Source organism: Mytilus galloprovincialis, chromosome 2 (genome assembly GCF_965363235.1).
Source record: "Mytilus galloprovincialis chromosome 2, xbMytGall1.hap1.1, whole genome shotgun sequence".
Lineage (NCBI taxonomy): Eukaryota > Metazoa > Mollusca > Bivalvia > Mytilida > Mytilidae > Mytilus > Mytilus galloprovincialis.
The window spans coordinates 54320755-54341438 of NC_134839.1; the positions used below are offsets into that span (position 1 = coordinate 54320755).

At 30.4% G+C, this 20684-nt stretch overlaps 1 protein-coding gene across 1 annotated transcript in view; it reads right to left on the bottom strand.

Annotated features, from left to right (window-relative positions):
• Window positions 1-20684, bottom strand: part of LOC143063848 (GTPase-activating protein and VPS9 domain-containing protein 1-like) — a 40975-nt gene that overhangs the window by 19496 nt on the left and 795 nt on the right. Inside the window, exons 2-9 of the mRNA XM_076236257.1 lie at window positions 13137-14306; window positions 12279-12413; window positions 4516-4720; window positions 3985-4221; window positions 2588-2905; window positions 1899-2044; window positions 1006-1110; window positions 316-406 (exon numbers count right to left, since the gene is read on the bottom strand). Coding sequence (XP_076092372.1) covers window positions 316-406; window positions 1006-1110; window positions 1899-2044; window positions 2588-2905; window positions 3985-4221; window positions 4516-4720; window positions 12279-12413; window positions 13137-14249 — 2350 coding nt within the window. The 5' untranslated portion in view covers window positions 14250-14306. The remainder of the gene's footprint in view (window positions 1-315; window positions 407-1005; window positions 1111-1898; window positions 2045-2587; window positions 2906-3984; window positions 4222-4515; window positions 4721-12278; window positions 12414-13136; window positions 14307-20684) is intronic.

The window sequence follows — 20684 nt, forward strand, 5'->3', positions numbered from 1 at the left end:
GATATTGCTAATCTGTGATTAAGAAAAACAGGAGTCAATGCACAAATCTTGATTAAAGGCATATGAACAAATTGCTAAATAATATAGGATGTATTACAAAGGATATACCTGAAAAAGCTTATAAATTTCACAACACTTGTGATCTGACTAGTGTCGTTTTTTTCAACAAAGTCAAAATTTTATCTACTAAATCCACCAGACATTTGCAGAATAAGTTTGAAATCCTACTCATTTGATCACCTCATTATTTATTTTGAAGGATATGTATTACTGTAATCATTATTCATGGAATTCTAAGAGTAGGAAAAGAATTACCTGAGGCTAGGGGAGTATCTTCTTGTATTTCTATATTACCATGGTCACCAGAGACAGAAGAAACATCAGTCATCACACTGCCAATGTCATCCTGTATAATACAAATATTCCGCTACATGAAAACAACATTTCTCATATAATTTTTTTCGTTCAAAAAATAATTATAACACAAATATGACAGGAATTTTGTCATTGCAAGCTGTTTTCCCCTTTAATGATCACCTGCAGTTTAAATTTAAATTTAAATTTGATATTAGTGCATTGAAAGTAAGAAATAGCAACTTATTCTAATCCGTCTGCACTTGGGAGGGCCACACCGCATCCCTTCTGACAGATGTTTTCCTGCTTATTCCTTTTTAGAACTAAATGATAAATTAAAAAAACATCATGAAAAATGCCTTACAGCCAGTCATATAGTCCTTTGCAAAAAAAAAAGCTAGTTTAACCCCCATAAAAACAGTCAGTGGTTGTCATATCTTTATATTTTAATTCTTTTGGATATTTGTTGTAGATGGCAGATCTTTTTATTGTAAATGATAAATTCAAAACATTTGTTAAAGATCTTATGTTAATCTCTATTTCTTTTTATTTTTCATTTCGTATGTCATTTGGGTTTATTTCTCATTAACACATACCCCACTTCTCTTTAAATTCTCATCATTTAACAGAAATTGGTAAAAAAAAAATAACCTGATCAAATTCTGACAATTCTTCTGCTTGTTTCTCTTCGTTATCACTGGCCAGTACATCTGTACTCCAAGCATCACTTGCTGTTTCTGACAGTTCTGATAATGGCTGAAATATATACAATTTTTGTTAAACATTTAACATTACACTAGTATTTGATGAATTTGTAAGCCATCGTAACATTCAACAAATTGTAACTTTCATCAAACATTAAAAAAATGCCTATAATCTATTGTTATTTAATATAAATACTTGATACCCAGATTTCAGTGAATATGACATGTCCCTGAAAAATTCTGCATGCAGGAGATACAAATATACTGAAGTCAAACACTGAAAACTTACAATATTCAAAAATATCAAAATACAAAAAGTACCCTAAGAAAACAGCAAAGATTGTTTAGGTTGGTAGATAAAAAATTTTAAAACCTTAAGAATTAGGTCCTTAGAGCTATTTCCTAATGCTTGTAGTTTAAAGGTTTTGAAGGCTTGCAAGCTTTGTTGGTATAAGAGTTTGCTCGAGCATTGTAATTAAGATAGCTCTTAAACTGAATACAGGCTCTGTTTTTGATGTCAATGCTTGAGATAAAATTGAAAACAAATATTTACTTTTTGTAAATCTGAAACTATTCTTCCGCATAATTTCGCAGAATTCAAGACTCTGCCTAACATCTTCTTTGATCAAAATGCAAATTTTACATAAGATGAATGTCATATCAGCTAAATTTGATCTTTTTTAAGAAACAATATTTTACTTGTATCTTTGGTGCACATCTCCTTTTTGGAAATAACCGAATCAATCATACACTAAGATACTGACAAAATACCTAAACCACTGGATGCTCTTAATCTAAAATACTTTTTCTTAAATCCCTCATGACTTTGGTATTACTTGCCTCATTTCTGGCCAGTAAACTCTGCCTAACAATTTCTTCTCCTATCTCCTCTAGTCTATCATACTGGTTTTGTTCTGGAGGTTCTGAGTCACTAGCTAGTACATCTGTACTCCAGGTATCACTTACTGTAGACTTAGTCTCATCCACTGCAATAACAAACAATTCTTTTCTTATCTTAAATAATGGAATCCAATACTGTATATTTCATAAATTTTTGCAATGTATTTATCATTGCAAAAAGTAGGGGGAAAGTTTGCCCAAAAAAAAAGACACTTGCCTTTTAAAACTAAATTAATGTTTATGATATATCTCACATTTTAGGTTCTTGTCCCCTTTTCATCAATCAATAATAAATGCATGCAAATTTGTTTTTTTTAGTTTATAGTATTTGCTTGTATTTATCTTATATTTAATAGTAACAAACTTATTTATTGGTATGCCTAATGTATACTTTGGATATCACAGACAGCAAAGTCATCATAATAAATAAATCTTTTATTATTTAATTCTTATAGACTGGAATATCAACCAAATTTATCCTTATATTTTGTAAATTTGAAACAAAAACTCTTCAAAATAATTTTTTTAGTCCAACAATGATACATTTCCTGCACAATTCTTATAAATACCAGATCTTAAAAACATAATTTTAAGAAAGCCTTGTACTTAGACACTCCCATGTTCCTTACCAGGAAATTCATTTTTAATTTCAAATTTTCCAAATCTCTCTGTCACATCTTCCCTGTTTTTCTTTGGTACAGTTACAGGTAACTGGATTGGTTCAATAGCTTCTTGCTGTAATTGATGGACAGGTGCCTCAACACTGCCAGCTGGAGAAGGGGGCGTGTCTCTTCCACTGATATTAGGTGTGCCACGCCCACTGACATTTGCTGAGATCATGTCAGAGAAGTTGTCATCTGGGTCATCATCATTTTCTAAGTCTACAGACCCTACAGAGTGACTAGATGCTCCCTCAGATATTGCCTCCTGTAGGTCACTGGTGTTACCTAGAATATACAAGAAATGACAAATAAATAATGAATTGATTTCTGTAAATTCTGAAATTCATGCAATAATTTTTTAATAACTTAAACTCACATTTTAATAAATTTTATATGAAGTTAATAGGATTTGTCTCACCAATATTGCAAAATTAAAATTTGCACTTTAGTCTAAAATAACAATATCGCAATAATAAATGCACGCGATAATTTCTGAATTTACAGTATAGGAAGGTATTATCTCAGGGGCAGATCCTGCCATTTTTAAAAGGTGGGTTCATACCATATGTCCCTATTCAAAGGCATTGATCCTCAAAAAAAGAGGGGGTTTCATGCGTTTAGTCTAAAGCAAAGTAATGGTCACATTTTTAGTTTGTAGTTTCAGAAAATATAAAAGCATTTTTCGTTTCCGTTATCTTAGTTTATTATATTTATAAGATGGAATTGATTGTTTCCTAAATGTCCAGTCACAAATAATTTTTTTAAATGGTTTGGTTTGTTTCGTGTGTTTTTCATAGATTAAGAAATATCTTATGACACTAAAAAAATTGTAAATAGACACTTTTTATCTATATTATAGGGTTATTGCATGAATATTGGGGAATTTTGTCCCGAGCAGAATTTTATATTGCACGAGCTTGCGAATTTTATATTGTTTACGTGAATGGCTTTTATATCCAAAAGAGATTTGAACTTTCTACTATATATTCAACTCAAAAAATTAATAGTTCTATTTTGTGTCTGACATTTTGTCAGTCAGATAGAGTTTAGGATACACTGCATACGACTACTATAACAAATATATTCATTTTTTTTTAATTGACTTACAAAGTCTTCATCTGAGAGCCAAATTTTTTTTTTGTAAAATTTGAATATCAAAAACTGTTACTTATAATTATACATCTATTCATATAAAAATAAAAGTAAAACTCAAGCACTGCATTACGATGTTGAAGAATTGCAAAAAAAAACATGGAACTCAAAATACACTGTAGAAATGATGCATTAACTTTCATTCTTTTTTTTATGGTCAATAATGATTGATAATATTCAAATAGAATTGAAAATATATATTCTGTTATTACCAATGGATTCTTGGTCTTGTGACAATGAAAACCTTGTTCTTTTTTCACCAGGTTCGGCACTAGCAACATAATTAGATATCCCTTCATGGTACGTGACCTTCCTGCGTTTATTTTCTTGTTCCCATGACAACACTTTTTGTTCCGAGAGCATGCCTGGACATTCTACATCATTTCCCAGTGATATCACAATAACATCTTCAACCTGTGTTGGACTGATCTCATCTTTATTCTTTTTAGCTAAAAATAAGTTACAAACATTTACTATTTGGTCTTATAATAAGAGAAAAATTAACATTACAAAAAAATGTTTAATTTTTTTTTCAAGTTTTAAATCACTAACTCATGTAAAAACTCTTAGCATTCTTATTGAAAGGGAAATCCAAATGTGCATTGAAAACAACAAAGCAGGTACATTTTTCTTCGATTAACTATTAACAATCAAAAAAACACTTATAAAACACCTAAACATCCAGGCATTACTTGACTAGTGCCTTGAAAATGTCTAATGTTACCACCTTTTCCCAAATGTACCTTTAACTGCCTCCTTTTCTTTCTTTTTCTCTCCTTTCCTTTGGCCTGATGGTGTACCAGGAGGGGTTCCAACAGGTGTACCTGATTGATTGGTTTGTGAGGAATTACATAACGATGGTGGTAATCCATTAATTGCTTCCTCAATCTGTTTCCTTTCTGGCAAATCGTCTTCACTATTTTGTACCATGTTGCGGAAAAAAGTAACCTATAAATGTAGAAAAAGAATAGTCAGTAACTTTCATATATATACACTTGTCAGGAACTTAAAACATTTTTTACTGTGGATTCCTCTTTAGTTGTGAAGTATATGTACTTATTTTCATATATTTTCTATAGATAATTAAAACCACAAATAAAAAAAATAATATTACATTTGTATACAGAATTTATTACCCACCAATAACTGGTTCCAATGAAAATAAACAGATCCACAGTTTACTATAAGTTTCACTCAGAAACAGGTAGAAATATACATATGAATTATCATAATCGTTTGCAAGTCTGTCTATTTCACAACTGTTCACTTGAAAATAAATTAATACCTTCTTATCCTTATTTTTCATTTTAATTAATATAAGGAAACCCCTCATTTTTTTTCAGTTTGGCATTACTTTGTGGATAAAATTGTGAACTCAATTTGTAATACACTGGACCACAATTCATTATCTATTTTTTTTTTTCAAAGTTCAAAAATCAAGATCAATAATTGGAATTTTTTGCACAGTTTTTTTTATAAATATTGTAAAACATTCAATATTAAGTAAGGAAGTACAAATGTACTCATGATATCAACCTTTGGAACTAAATGCAACATTCACTCTCAAAATATAGCATTTCTTGGAAATATGAATTTGCATAAGGAAATACTGCATATTGAACTTATCAGTATGACAAACAATCTAACAACACTATATAGCTAACCAGATACTCTGCAGGGCACAGCTTTATATTCCTAAACTGTTGGGACCAAAACTCCCAAAATCAATCCCAACCTTCCTATTAAGGTCATAAACCTTGTGTTTAAATTTCATAGATTTCTATTTACTTAAACTTAAGTTATGGTGCAAAAACCAAGTAAAATGCTTATTTGGGCCCCTTTTTGGCCCTTAAAGGGAAACTTCGCAAAAAAATCAAAAATTGATATTATGTCCATTCTATATAGAAATGCTCAAATTTATAGATATTAAAGTTTTATTCCGCTAGATAAGAGATCACCATCGATTTTTAATTTAGAGTATCAATTCTCTGCGTTCCGCCATTTTGTCGTCTTCCCCGATTAAAAATCATGATATGTCTATAAACCACAAAGGACCAAAACTACAGTAACCGATGTAGTCGTAATTGCGTGTCGATATCTTGTCAATCGTACGGTTGTTTTATCTGACAAACTAACTTGATACGGAAAATGTTCTTATTTTTTTTAAATAACCATAGTCTGTTATTTTTTAACTGTTAATATTGGAATTAGTTAAAAAGTCAAAGTTTAAATCATAAATAAGTGTTCCGTGAAAACTGTTTTCGTAAATCTAATTCGTTTATGATTCTTTAAAGTAATAAATTTTATTCAAATAAATTCGGATCTTCCCTCATCTGATCACCAGGATGACTAAAGGTATTACTCCCAAAGGTATTGTGAGGGGTGTGAGGTGACACGTCCAGGTATTCAAGCGATTTCCTGTCGGGCTTGCAAGTTCATGCATCGTTTCACTTCTGTAGGTATTGATCAGTGTACACGGCCGATAACTTATAACTCTCCATTTTGAACTATCAGGTGTATAATATACATCTCTGTCTTGCGTGTCCGAAAGTGATATAATATACTAGTCATTACTAAACTCATACGCTTGTTTATAAATAACATTACTGGTGTAAAGAATATTATTTATAAAAATATGAATACATTGTAATACCAAAAAAAAAAGATTTGATAAAATAAAAATCTATTTAAATTTTTTTTCCAAGGTTTAATTTTGGAAAATGTAATATATACTCCCTAACTCGTTGTCAATAGTAAAGGACAGATTGGAACATACCAGAAATATTGATTTAAAAAAAATGTACGCACTTGTCGACGATTCATTTCTACGCCTGGATAGAAAGTTACGGAGCTATATCGCAATTTAAAATATATACATGTATACATTGAACATAAGAAAGAAACATACATTTTGTGTAAATTGGGGTAACGGTTTTGTAAATAGACTAGTCTACGAATGCCAACAGTATGTAATCATCGAATTCGATAGACTATTGTATACCACTGAAAAGAAGAACAAGAAGAGGACCAATTTGATTTAAATACAGGTCGATATAATAACTTGCTTCGGTTCATCGAAGTTATGAACATAGTAAAATCACAAATTTATATATCAATAAGATCGTTCTCCAATAAAGGAAGAAATTCGACATCATCACAATTGTTCCGACATTCATGTAAAACATATGCAACTGGACGTACACTAATAAACCCCAAGGGATGTGAATATTTTGAGTATTAAAGTTTCAAATTGATTTCGGGATTTATTTTCTTTCTTGATATTCAATGACAGCAATTTAAAGAATAAACTGCTTGTCTGCTTTAGGGGTATTCTTGCCAGTTGAACAGACTTATAATTACATTCAAAAATAGGGAAATTAAGATGACATTAAATTCGTTGTCTTTTTTTTTTAAACATCGTTGGTCAAATAGCTAAAGTATTATTCGTTGTGAAAAGAAGATCCCGATTATGAATAAATTTGGTTGACGTTTTTCCTACTTGAAAAAAATTTCTATTCGTAATTTTTCGATTCCATTCCAAGAGGATCCTTAAATTTCCTGTCAAATTTTTAAAACATCTTTTTTTTCAAATAGCTGAAGTATTCATGCATGCGTTGTGAGATTTAAAATATTTTGACGAGAACATTAATTCCTAAATAGGTAAATAAAGATCGCTGTGGATGGACTAAATTATATAATTGCAATCTGTTTGAAATATTAAAGGTTGGCGATTTTAATTTAAAAAGGTACAATTTTTAGTTCATACACTCGTGTTTAGAAGGCTATTTTTATTTATAAATTTATTCAATTAAAATAATTCAATATTTTATTGTTACAAAACTAATCAGAAGTCATAATTCATTTAAAAGTGAGCTTATGCAAAATATATAAAAATATACAACAGCTATCCAGTTATTGTGCGACCTTATTTCTCCCGTAAATTCATTTTAATTCTTTTTCTTACATTTCTATGTCTATAACTATAACTGACTCCTGTATATCATTCATACGAAATGTTGTTCACACCTGAAATGCTAAACCGTGACGCCTAGGTGTCACTGAATGAAGATCAAAAGATTAGAATTACATAATACTAATCTTTTAATTACCTTGAGTTTAACTACCATTCAACATTCACTAAGTGTCACAAATTAATACACATTTAATTTCCACAGTACAAGCAAGTGAAAATGTTTTCTGGAATGAAGCAAAAAGTTCAGAATACAAACATGTATTTTTTAATACACTATCGATTGTGTCAGTTTCATATGTTTGTTTAAAGTATTTGAAGAAAAAAAATCATAAAAATGTTCTATTGTATTATTTACTTTAATTACTAGAATTCGTATAAAAAATCCACACATGAATCCTACAATCTAATTTAAAAAGTTGCATGGCTATCACTTACTTTTCGTTGGTTAATAGCTACACCAAAAGTCGTCGATGCGCTTTAAATAGCGTTATTAGATGGTTAACGAACAAGACTTAAATGAGATTAATTTCACTCCCGGCATGCTCAAAGACTTAAACTACGTCACATAAGTCAGGAAGTTTGATAAAATAAAATTAATAATTCCCAATTTTCTCCTTTATTACTTTTCATATCGAAATAAAACTTAGTGAATATGTTTTTTATGGTATTATGAACATAATAAGATGAAAAGTGAAAAATCGCGAATTATCCCTTTAATTCCTAAACTGTTGGGACCTCAACTCCCAAAATCAATCTTGACCTTCCTTTTGTGTTCATAAACCTTGTGTTTAAATTTCATTGATTTCTATTTACTTATACTAAAGTTATTGTGTGAAAACCAAGAATAATGCTTATTTGGGCCCTTTTTTGGTCCCTTATTCCTAAACTGTTAGGACCAAAACTCCTAAAATCAATCCCAACCTTCCTAAAGTGGTCATAAACCTTGCATCAAAATTTCATAGATTTCTATTTACTTAAACTAAAGTTATAGTACGAAAACCAAGAAAATGCTTATTTGGGGTCCTTTTTGGTCCTAATTCCCAAACTGTTGGGACCAAAACTTCCAAAATCAATCCCAACCTTCCTTTTATGGTCATAAACCTTGTGTTTAAATTTCATAGATTTCTATTTACTTAAACTAAAGTTATAGTGCGAAAACCAATAGTCTTTGGACGCCGCAGCTGCCGCTGATGCCAACGTGATACCAATATACGACCAAAAAATTTCAATTTTTGCGGTCGTATAAAAATACTTCTAAGAAATTCACATGTCAGTTTAACTTGTAATGAATCTAATCATAACATTTTTGTAAAAAAGAGTCACTGGCTTTAAGAAACTTGTTACCCTGATTTCAAGATAATATTATATTCTCTACTAGTATGTTCAGATGAGATACATGTAAAATGGAAGATTAGCAATGTTAGCTGTGAGTTAAATCTAAACGGTCATGTATATTTAGAAAATTTTGTGACATTGTTTCGTTTCTTTCTTTTTCTTCTTATGAATATAAATGAACAATTTTGTGCGCATTTTTTGCCCCTGTCTCAAGTCAGGAGCCTCTTGCCTTCATTGGTCTTATATGTTGTTTTTTTTAAATTTTAGTTCAATATATGTTTTGGGGTGTAGTGTGACGTCCATTTTCATGTATGTAGTGCACGTTTTGTTTAGGGTCCAGCGTAAGCCTGCCTCTGGATGCCGGATGTTCTTGCTGTGTTGAAGACCCTTTGGTGGCATTTGGCTGATATCTGCTCTTTAGTTGGGTTGTTGTCGCTTTGACACATTCCCCATTTCCATTTTCAATTTTACAAAAGAAAAAAAATATATAGATAAAATGTACAAAAAATTGAGAATATATTTTGAGTATCAATGACTCAGTGCATAGACATGACAAAAGAGAAAAGTTTAAAAAATAAAAGTGTAGCGGGAAATTTACATGTAAAGTACGTTCCTGTCATCTTTGAAGATTAAAATACTTTTTTTTATATAGGTCACAGAATGTTCATTTCATGTTTATTTATATCTTCATTTATTTACAAACAGATCAACGTGCATGACTTGTTCATGAGCAATATCCTGATGAATCGAAACATTAGGAAATTATCACTTTGAAAAGTATTCCACTGTCTATAGTGACATACTTATTGCATATCCTGTACTAATTTTACATTTACAAGTATGTCAAAATCATATTTATAAGCATTCCAGCGCCTTCCTTAAGGCACAGTACAATTGCAAAAATGGGAATTTCTTCTTCTTTGCAGGAACATGCTGATATTCAACAAAATTGATAAAAAAAAATCTGTAAATTATTTTTTTTTTCATTTTGACTGGATGACTTCATTTATAAGTGATTGAAGTGTTCCTGGCTGGTTCAATACTCTTTAAAATCAATTTACTTTTCCTATTGATAGATATGAAAAACACTTCACTTTTAAATATTTTGTATTATTTTAACATCAATATTTTTTGCTTTATTGTACCCATTAAATCTATAAATGTAATTGAGATTTACAATGAATTGTTATAATAAATTTACTGAGAGCAGTAAGGGCTCAAAAATTGCTTTAACCTTGAGCATGAATACCTTCTTCTAAAAAATAAATTAAGAGGTTATTATATATAACTGCTGGGCCAAAATATGCTTACAACATATATAAATTAATTTATATTTTTTAGCATGTTAGTTTTATTTATAACATTAATCAACTGTTGAAATGTGACAAACATTGTACAACTAAAAGTTGATATCACTGATTATCGATCGTCCAACTGTCTATATCAATCTGCTCAGCTCTTAATAAAACTCCATATCACGGCTTTGTGACGTCAAATATGTTGACCTGGCCTTAATAACTTTGACCCGGACATATCAGCGAAGTCATAATGTTTGAACCGACGTTGATAAGTTTGACCCGAACTTATCAAGTCAACTTCCGGTTGCTGGTGAAACTAAGACAATACTTCCAAAAGACGCAAATACAGCCCGATAAATCGATTATCAGGTTATCGGCATATTAATATTGTAAAATATCAGCTGCTCGACATAATATGAAGGCTTTTTGATCTCGTTCGCTGCGCTTACTCGACAAAAAGCTTCATATTATGTCTCGCAGCTGATATTTTACGATATCAACATGCAGACAACCTGATAATCGGTACGTAAGTGTCATGTGTACAGCACTGTTCAAACAGCTGCAAAAAAAAGGGCTTATTACAGATCATCTTCAAGGTTTCTTTACCTAATTATCTTAAAAGAGTTGTATATACAAAATAGCTCTAATGGATGACGAGACAAAAGTATAAATGACCCTTTTTTTTTTTGCAGTCCTCTTCGTTTGGATTTTCTTACTATCTTTAATTTCCTACTTATTTATCAGGACGAAGTTTGTTTCCTCTTTTTTTGATTTAAAGTAACCTCAACAGATTTTGGGTGATTTATAATTGCATGAAGAATTTTATTAATGTTTTGTCATTTAAGAGGGAAGTTTGGTACTAGTTTAAGTTAATCTATTGTCTTGATGATTAATTATACACTGGCTGCTTAAATCACTGTCAGTTTGGATGTACAATGTAACGTGTTTAATTCATTATACTAACATTTTGTAAAATTTCTTCACTGGTTATTTCTTTATTAAAAGAAAGTGCAAAAGATCCATACTGACATTATAACAGCCGTTGGGTAAATATAACCCATTTTCCAAATTTAAACAAGAATTTTTTTCTTTAAACCAAAACATGAAAAATTATTGTAAATTCAGATTTTTTGTAAATTCAGATTTTTTGTACACCTTTCAGATATTTTAAGACTTTTTAATTGCAAAAATTGCATCAGGATAAGGTTATCATAACTCTTAACAGGATGCACGTACATTTAATCAACTGGTGTATTGAATCCTGGATTACGATTAAAACAAGTAACATGTATAGTGGGTGAAAAACTACATGTAACATGTTATCTTAATGCTACATAATTTTACTCTATTGAATGGTTAACCACTCTCTCATCATGTAATAGTTGTACAAAGAAGCTTAAGTTTCTATTTTGTACTATTAAAGACTGATGAATAAAATTATCTAAACATAAAGTATAAATATAGGCATTGTTAAATATAAGTAGGATTAATTATAAAAATAAACTGATGATTTTAATAATGTTTAATGACCATGTCAAGGTCGGTTACATAACTAATACACTGAAAAGAAAATGAAGTGTCAAACTGTGAAATTCAAGATACTCCACAGTTTAACATGTTTAAAACAAGAATGTGTCCATAGTAGACGAATACAACAATCATTGACAATTGAACTAACATTTTTTAGTTCAGTGGACTGTAAAATTGAGGTGAAAACTCTTATTTGGCATAAAAATTAGAAGGATCATATCATAGGGCTTATGCATACTAAGTTTCAAGTTGATTGGACTTCAACTTCATCAAAAACTTTCACCAAAAACTTAAACTTGAAGTGGGACAGACAGATGATGACAAACAAAAGGACGCACAGACAGAAAATTATTTTTATATATAAACAAACCAGATTATTAAGCTGAGTGACAGTAATCAATGTCGATGACCTTGACAAAACCTGTAATCTGTTACCATGGTTATAGTTAGGTAGTTCTGTTCCACACGTCTCCAAGATGGAGTCTAACAGCGAAGATACACAACCCTGCAATGAAAAGACCAAATATATAAATTCTGTCCATGTGTATTTGCATAACATTGTGAATGTTTTTTTTCCCAAATGTTCATTCTTTGTGAATCTTAGATTAAAAAAATATTAATTCTACATTGTACAAATCAAAATAGCTGCTTGCCCAGGGGGCGGGGCCATCTTGAAATACAATGTACAAAAGTTCTCGACTTTCCTGTTAGTATTTAAATAGTTTGATGTTTCAATTGTTTGTTTTGAAATGGGAAAACATTATATTCGTCAACATTTTACACCTTGCTTTTGCTACAAGTACATTTGTATGTGTACAAAATGTACATGATGTAGGAATCAATATCTATTGACAAATATAATGTCTACCCATGATAAAATGACTATAGACATGATAGAGCATTGCACACATGTTGCATGAAAGAATTATTTTTTAAATATTGTCATTCATTGAAAAGGTGTTTATAATGATTGGGAAATGATAAATTTATATTATTATAATAGTGAAAAAAATTATAACACTGATCAAATGCTGTCAAATTAATCCTTTAAAAATGTGTATACAAGCTAATAATTACATGGGTTTGAAAGGAGCAGGCCCAGGTTTTATAATGTGCTCAACTGAAGAGATCAATTTTGATATACAATTTGTAATATGTAGGAAATCATACGAGAGCTATAACTATCCCAATCATTGCCAATGGTCAATTCGCAGCTGTAATATTTTACCTTTTCAAATCTGTCGTACAAGTCTTTTTCTTTAGAGTCTTCCTCCCACTGAGATACGGCAAGCACTTGTATAATTTGGGCAATCTGCATCAGATTATGGCGGGCAATGTGACTGATATGTATATCCGACGTTATACCATAAGGCTCGGGATCACAGATAGCTGGACACACAAATAATGTAAATACTAAGTCTACACAAATTACACGGATTTTATCAATGTCATGTTTACCAGTTTTTAGCAGAATATGATAGACCTGCGATATTAGCCATCCTAAAGCTGGTGGAAAACAGTGCATATTATTTTTTAATGCCGACACAAATCTATTCGTCAAAATAACAAGTTTATCTACAATAAATTTTCTATAGTCTTGCATTTTTTCAGCATATTGAGGAGTCCCTTCAGCGCCAAATCGTTTCTGCCTTTCTGCAGCAGGGAATCTGACTAATGCTTTCCCCGGGTCAATATCGTAAAACCATTCATCCTCCATCATAAGCTTCATCACTGCTTCATGCAGGGCTGCTGTCAGAAACAACCTGGCTGAGAAGAGACAGTCAAACAGTTGTAAAAACATTAACCTGAACCCACATGTACCCTTTCGTATCAAACGTCGAGGGTCCTCAGCATTAGCCAACTGTAATTCTGCTAGTGTTTTCATCATCTGCATTGCTAAATGTTCATCCTCATGAAGAATAACATTGCCATAAACAGCTGACACAATAGTTTTTAGAACATCTTGAGTATTTTCAACACCAGATTTTTCCCCATTATCTATACAATGTGCTGCATAAACTGGACTGTCTCTTAAAATTTTCAAAAATTCCCCATATTTGCAGTCTTGGTATCCTAAATATTTATACCCGTCTACAAAATTGGTCCATTCTAATTGGTTATTACTGCTACAAACTTCCCTCGCTGATATGTTGGATGCAAACAACAGCTTGTACATACACGATCGCTGTTGTCTTGCAATCCAGGACTGGTGAAATAAATCATCCGAGTATTTTCTAACATCTTCAAATGTTTTATGTATATTGGTTCGTTGAGCATGGACAAACAGATTCTCCTGTTTGAGATGATGGGCTAGTTCAACGAGATCTGACGGTAGAGTCATTTTCCTTATGTTTTCATCTATCACTTAACACATCATGGATTATCACATTATGGAATTCTGAAAAAGAACATGAGAGAATTATTAAATGAATTATTCTTTTTTCAAATTGCAAACCTCTTTTTAACAAAAAAAAAATAAATTGCACATGTGCTGATCGTTACATGAGGAAAAAAAATTGGGGAAGTCAGGATACTAGGTAGAGATTTAGTTCACTATATGTTTACATGTACCTTTAATTTGTCTGGGAAACATTTGACTTTGATAGTACTTATTGGAAAATGTAAAACTTATTTCCTGTATCTTGTATCGTTCTGATCAATATTATTGTATTCATTGATATATTCAAAACAAAAACTATCATCATGATCATATAAAAGGAACCAATATTTAGGAAGTAAATCACTTAAGGAAATCATTCTTTTGTTTAATTCAACATGTTTAATGTTTTTATGAGTATGTTGACTTCAGTTTTTCTTAATTCATAAGTTAATGTTTTTTTTACAAACCACCTGCATAAGAATGTCAAACAAAAAAACATTTTTAAAATACACATGATTATTAAAAAAAATTTAAAATGTCTGTTTTGCAGTTCATTCATCATGTTCATAAAATGGGTAATTTCTGTATTGGAAGGAATCTTTGTGCTATGAGTTTTTAACCAAACAATTTTATTTCTACAGATCAGGTTCATGTTCTCTCTGAAATTAAGCGGAACAAAAATATTTAGATTAGTAAATGAAAAATATAAAGCCACTGACATGAATGAGCTAAAATGATTCTGAATTTATTTTGAACTGTGAAACACTCTTGACCCAAAAACCTTCCTTTTAAAATTGCTTATTTTGATCTTACTGTCATATGATAATCAATAATAAAACCCTGAAGTGTTTTTTACTTGATGCAGTAAATTTATATTCTACACTTAAAATTTCTTTCCACTTAAAATTATGAGAGTTTATTGATCGATTGTTTCTATTTTCAACAGATCATACTTAGTTTGATATAAACACAATTCAAATTGAAGTTTTGAAATTGAATACTAAGGCCAATACATAAAACTTTGATGACCTGGATGGTCTAGCAACAATGAACAATATGCTGCATATTTTTGTTTAATTATATTCTCAGTTATGAATGGAACAATATATATAAACTTATTAAATAAAGGTAATAGAGCATCGCCGCGCCACAACAAATGACATAAAAAAATAGTGTTTTTTTTACACCAAATGTGATGCTATCCATAGTTTCTGGGGAGAACACTGAATATGCCCATAGAAGAACATTGGACAACCTGGGTATCTAACAATAGGCATGATAGGTCTTATAACCAAGATATTTTAACAATAAGCCAACAGAAAACCTTAAGCTTGGTCTTGGAAAACCAGGGAAATCCGGCCAATAGAAGAACCTTGGATATTAAACAGGGTTATCTAACAATAGACAAGGGTAAACCAATATTAGGTTAAAGAAGAAATCTGATAACCAGGGTAAGCTAAAAATAGACCAATAAACCAAATTGGATATTTTTATATTGCAAATTTTTATTATGTACAATAACAATGCTACAGTACTTAATAGATGATGTAAAATAAAGGCCAAAATGCAACTTCTGTCACAGACAAACTAAGAGAAATACAGACATGGTGAAAGCAAGGTACATTGTATCCTAGGCCCCCACTCATACAATGGGTGTATAATACATGCAAGACATAACAAGATATTTTGTTTTATTTCCTTTACTGTTTACATAAAGTACAAAGAACATTAAAAAAAATGGAGAATGTGTCCCCATGGACACAGATGATACCCCCGCTTGCATACAACATTATAAAGGGACATAACTCAAGAACAATAAAAGTGACCTTACCCAATTTTGTACTTGATTTGAGTTTTGTGGTAGTTAGTATGGTGTAAAGGTTTCATAATGTTTGGTTGGGGCAAACTTAAGTTACAGAATGGAAACTAAAATTTTTGCAATTATTCTATTTATATGGGGGCATAAAGTTCAATAATGGTTAAAGTGATACTACCCAAATTCAACTGGATCTGTGTTTTGTGGTAATGAGCATTGTGTATAAGTTTCATAACATTTGTTTGAGGGCAAGTTAAGAGAATGGAAACTAAAAAAATTGCATTTTTTTCCATTTGTAAAGGGGCATTACTCGAGAATGATTAAAGTGACCCCACCGAAAATTCCAACTTGATCTGTATTTTGTGGACATAAGCATTCTGTGTAAGTTTGATAACATTAGGTTGAGGCAAACTAAAGTTAGAGAATGGTAACTAAAAATTGAGCAATTTTTCCATTTTTAAAGGGGTATAACTTTAGAACTGTTAAAGTGACGCTACCAAAATTCAATCTTGATCTGTGTTTTGCAGTAATAAGCATTGTGTATAAGTTTGATAACATTTGGTTGAGGCAAATTTAAGTAAGGGAATGGAAACTTAAATTTTGTCATTTTTCCATTTATAATCATTAATTGGGTACAACTCTAGAACAGTTTAAGTGAAGCTGCCAAAATTCAAGCATTGTGTATTTATAATAAGTGTCATTAAATTTGGTTTAGGCAAACTCAAGTGAGAGAATGGAAACCACTTTTGGGGCATACCTACATTGTATGTACATATGGACAAGGATAAAAATTCTACTCTTAAAATATGACAAGGAAATTCAGTTTTGCTAAAGCATGAGACTACATCTACCATGTCTACATAGACTCTACAATGAACTATGTCCCATTTCTTAAAACAATTGAATGTCAAAAAAGATTTTTTACTCTGACATTTCAGGAGATTCTAAAATTTATGTCATGTTGCAGATTGGACAGAAATATCCTAGTCATTCTAAGTTGTGTCATTTCAAACAGACACAAATTCATACTATAAAGTTGTTATATATATATATTCGTGATCATATACAATCTTCCTGCTGTAATCTTTATATATGACATCTTCTGGCTCTTCAGAAAGTCAAATATAATACTTTTTCAACATATCAAAAAAAATGTTCCTGAGCATACCATACAAACTTTTTTCACCTGGTCCAGTTTAATGTAAAGTTATAAACAAATCATATTTAGATAAAATATGTAGATATGCTCATGGCTCAAACTGTGAGTTAACCATTTGTTAATAACTAATACTTATAATACATGTACATGTAGCTACATGTAGATGTATATGCAATTTATTCAATTTTATTGCAAGTCAACTTATGCACAACCTCCATGGCCTCATTTTCATAAAATTTCATATACATGTACAGTCATTGGACAAAAGATAGTTCCCACTAAAAAGTGTATTATCATTTCAACTAAAACCTGTATTTTAAAAAAAAAATATTTCTACTATTGAAACTTTATGGCCGATCTTTATAAAATAGATTCCATGAGATGTAGAAATGTTTGAAGTTTTATATTGTTGCACTGTTAAAGTCATTGTTTTGTTTAAATTGTAACTGTTAAAAGTTGAGTTCACGATTCCATGTACATTGTACACCCCCTCCCCCTTGGAAACTCCTGGCTATTAGCAGAGATGGGTCTGATTACTTTCAATGTAATTGATTAAATTACAATTACTTTGTCATTTGTACGATTAAATTAAATTAATGATTACATCATTTCTGAAAGTGTCTGATTAAATTAATGAATACATTGGCAAAGTAATCATGATTACATCTGATTACAATGAATTTAAAAAAAAATACATTGTGTATGATGTAATTGAATAAACGTTTAATATATAACTATAGCATTTTTTAGAAAGTATTGTGTTTGCTATATTATAAAATGATAACTTCAACTTTCGTCTATTTAATAAACCACAAAAGTTCACTTCATACATACATGAACATTGTGTCACTGGTTATGACCCATTGAGCTTTATCATCATTGATCTCTGAATTATTTTGACTTCAATTGAATATAGCTTTATAAAAAGAGTTTGCTGTTTGTCTTGTGACCTATTCTAGACTTTAATTTATATTTGTTTCAAGGTGCAGTTTATGGAAGTTAAAATATGGATGAAATAAAGTTTCCAGTTTAATCAAATTGTAAACAAAATACAAGTGCTTAAAATCATTGCATTTTACATGTCCAGTCCAAATACATACAAAAATTTGCTTATTTTAAACAAGATATTTGTCCAACTTTTAATTAATTTTGTGCTAATTAGATAAATGATCACATGTCTGATTTATCTTTTACCATATATATTGTCCTACAGCTATACTCAATTGGTAATTGCAATAAAAACAAACCTTAATTGGTTTCCTACCTGTCAATTTAAAGTTGACAAAAATCACAACATTAACAAAAGATTATAATTAAGGGTTAAAGAAAAGTATTACTCGAATATAACAGTTATTATCAAATATATATATATATATATATATGTACATCTTTAAATTGTGAATATATGTACAATATCTTTTACTAAGGCCAGAAACATATAATTGTATTATATGTCTCTTCTTAGGCTATTGATGACTTTTCAATACTGTAACAGTTTATTGTTTTACTGAAGTATACAAACCAATTATCATGCTTTATAAAAAAAAGTAAACCAAACTATCTGAACATTTTAAATATTAATTAAATAAGAATAACAAAAAGGTTCATTTATTGACCATAAACACATGTACAATTTAAGACATTTTATTGTAATCAGAATGTTATCATAAAGTAATCAGGATTACAGGGTATTTTGAAAAGTAATTGATTAAATTAAATTACATGTAATCAGATTTTTGGCTGATTAATGATTACAATGATTACTTGAAAAATTGTAATCAATTACAGCTGATTAACGATTACAATTACAATTACCCCAAGTCTGGCTATTAGCCTAAAATGCAAATGCTTATGATTTTAATTTTGTTGGAATACTTCATGTACTTTGCAAACTTTTCCAGAAATCCAGAATTTTTTTCTCTGTTTCACCACATCAGAAAATTAAAATAATCATGAATAAAATCATGGCCAAATAAGCAATAAAACTTTAATCTTATGTTTTTTTTTTAAATAAATCAGGCAAGTACATGTACATGAAGTGGTTAAAATTACTTGATAATATTTTTTTGAAAAAGGTTGATTTTAGTTGAAATGATAGGACATTTTTCAGAGTACATGTAGGAACTCACTTTTGTCTTATGACTTTACATGTACATGTCAAAATAATTTTGTGATTAAAATAAAAAAAAAAAAATTATGTATTGAAATTTATTTAAAAAAAAAAATCTATTATATTTTGAATGTCATATATGTCCAAAGCTCTTTCTGAAAATTTTTCTTAGATTTGAAATAAAATAGCTTACTGTTTATCATGTTTATATTCAAACGTAACTAAAAGCAATGTTACTGAAACCAGCACATAAAACATAAAAATGTGCATGTGATGTTTACGTAATTACTTGTAATTTTTTAATTAGATCACAATTGTTGTTCCAATCAAAACAGTGACCTTGACACTAAACTTTCTGTCATCATGTTAGGAGACAATTTAAATTGCATCTATGATTAACCTATGTGCTATTTGTACAATGTATATTGCATTTTGAAATTACAAATACTTGTGCAAATGTAAATACCAACAAACATTGCAAATGTTATTTGCAAATAGGAGAAGAAAACCCTAAAAAATTAAATATTAAAATTTCTTACTTTTAGATTAGGCAACCATATCGGCTGTGTTACATACCAAGTATTAGAGAATCTGTTAGCATGGTGAGGCTAAAAATTAAATGCATGTGCCGTTATTAGACCAACCATAATTTACATGCTTCAAACCCTAACCCCAATGGTTCCCAAAGCTTAGATAAATTAACTGGAAATTTGGTCCAGTAAACATCTTCACCTGACAAGATTCTTTTTACAGGACATGATTTGGAAAGAGTTAAAAATTTAAAAGGCTTGTCCCAATAAGGCATGCATTAAGGCATGCATATACATGCAGTCTGCACCAAAAACTTTTTCAAATACTAGTCCGAAGACCAATGTTCTGACATTTTTCTTTCTGGGCCAAACAAAGTTTTGCAAAAACTCACTAGCCCGAATGAAATTTTACTGGTCTGGGGCATCGGACTAGTGGCTAACCGTGCAGACTGTACATGTATCACTTACATGTCACTGGACCAAACCAATTTATACTGGTATTAGGCAATGTAATGACTGCTACCCCCCCCCCCCCCCCCTCACCCACACCAAAAAAAATGATTAAAAATTAATATTTCTAATCTTTGGTGTAATCAGAAACAAATCTTCTTTTTTTTTACCCCAAAATCCCTGTCATCAAGTCATCTGAAAAAAGCTTGTCCCGCAAACTAAACTGGAAGACACTACAGGAAAGGAGAGATCAATGTAAGTTCATCATGTTTTACAGAGTAGTGCACCAACTGATTGTCATACCAACTACAAATTTACAGCCAGTAACATC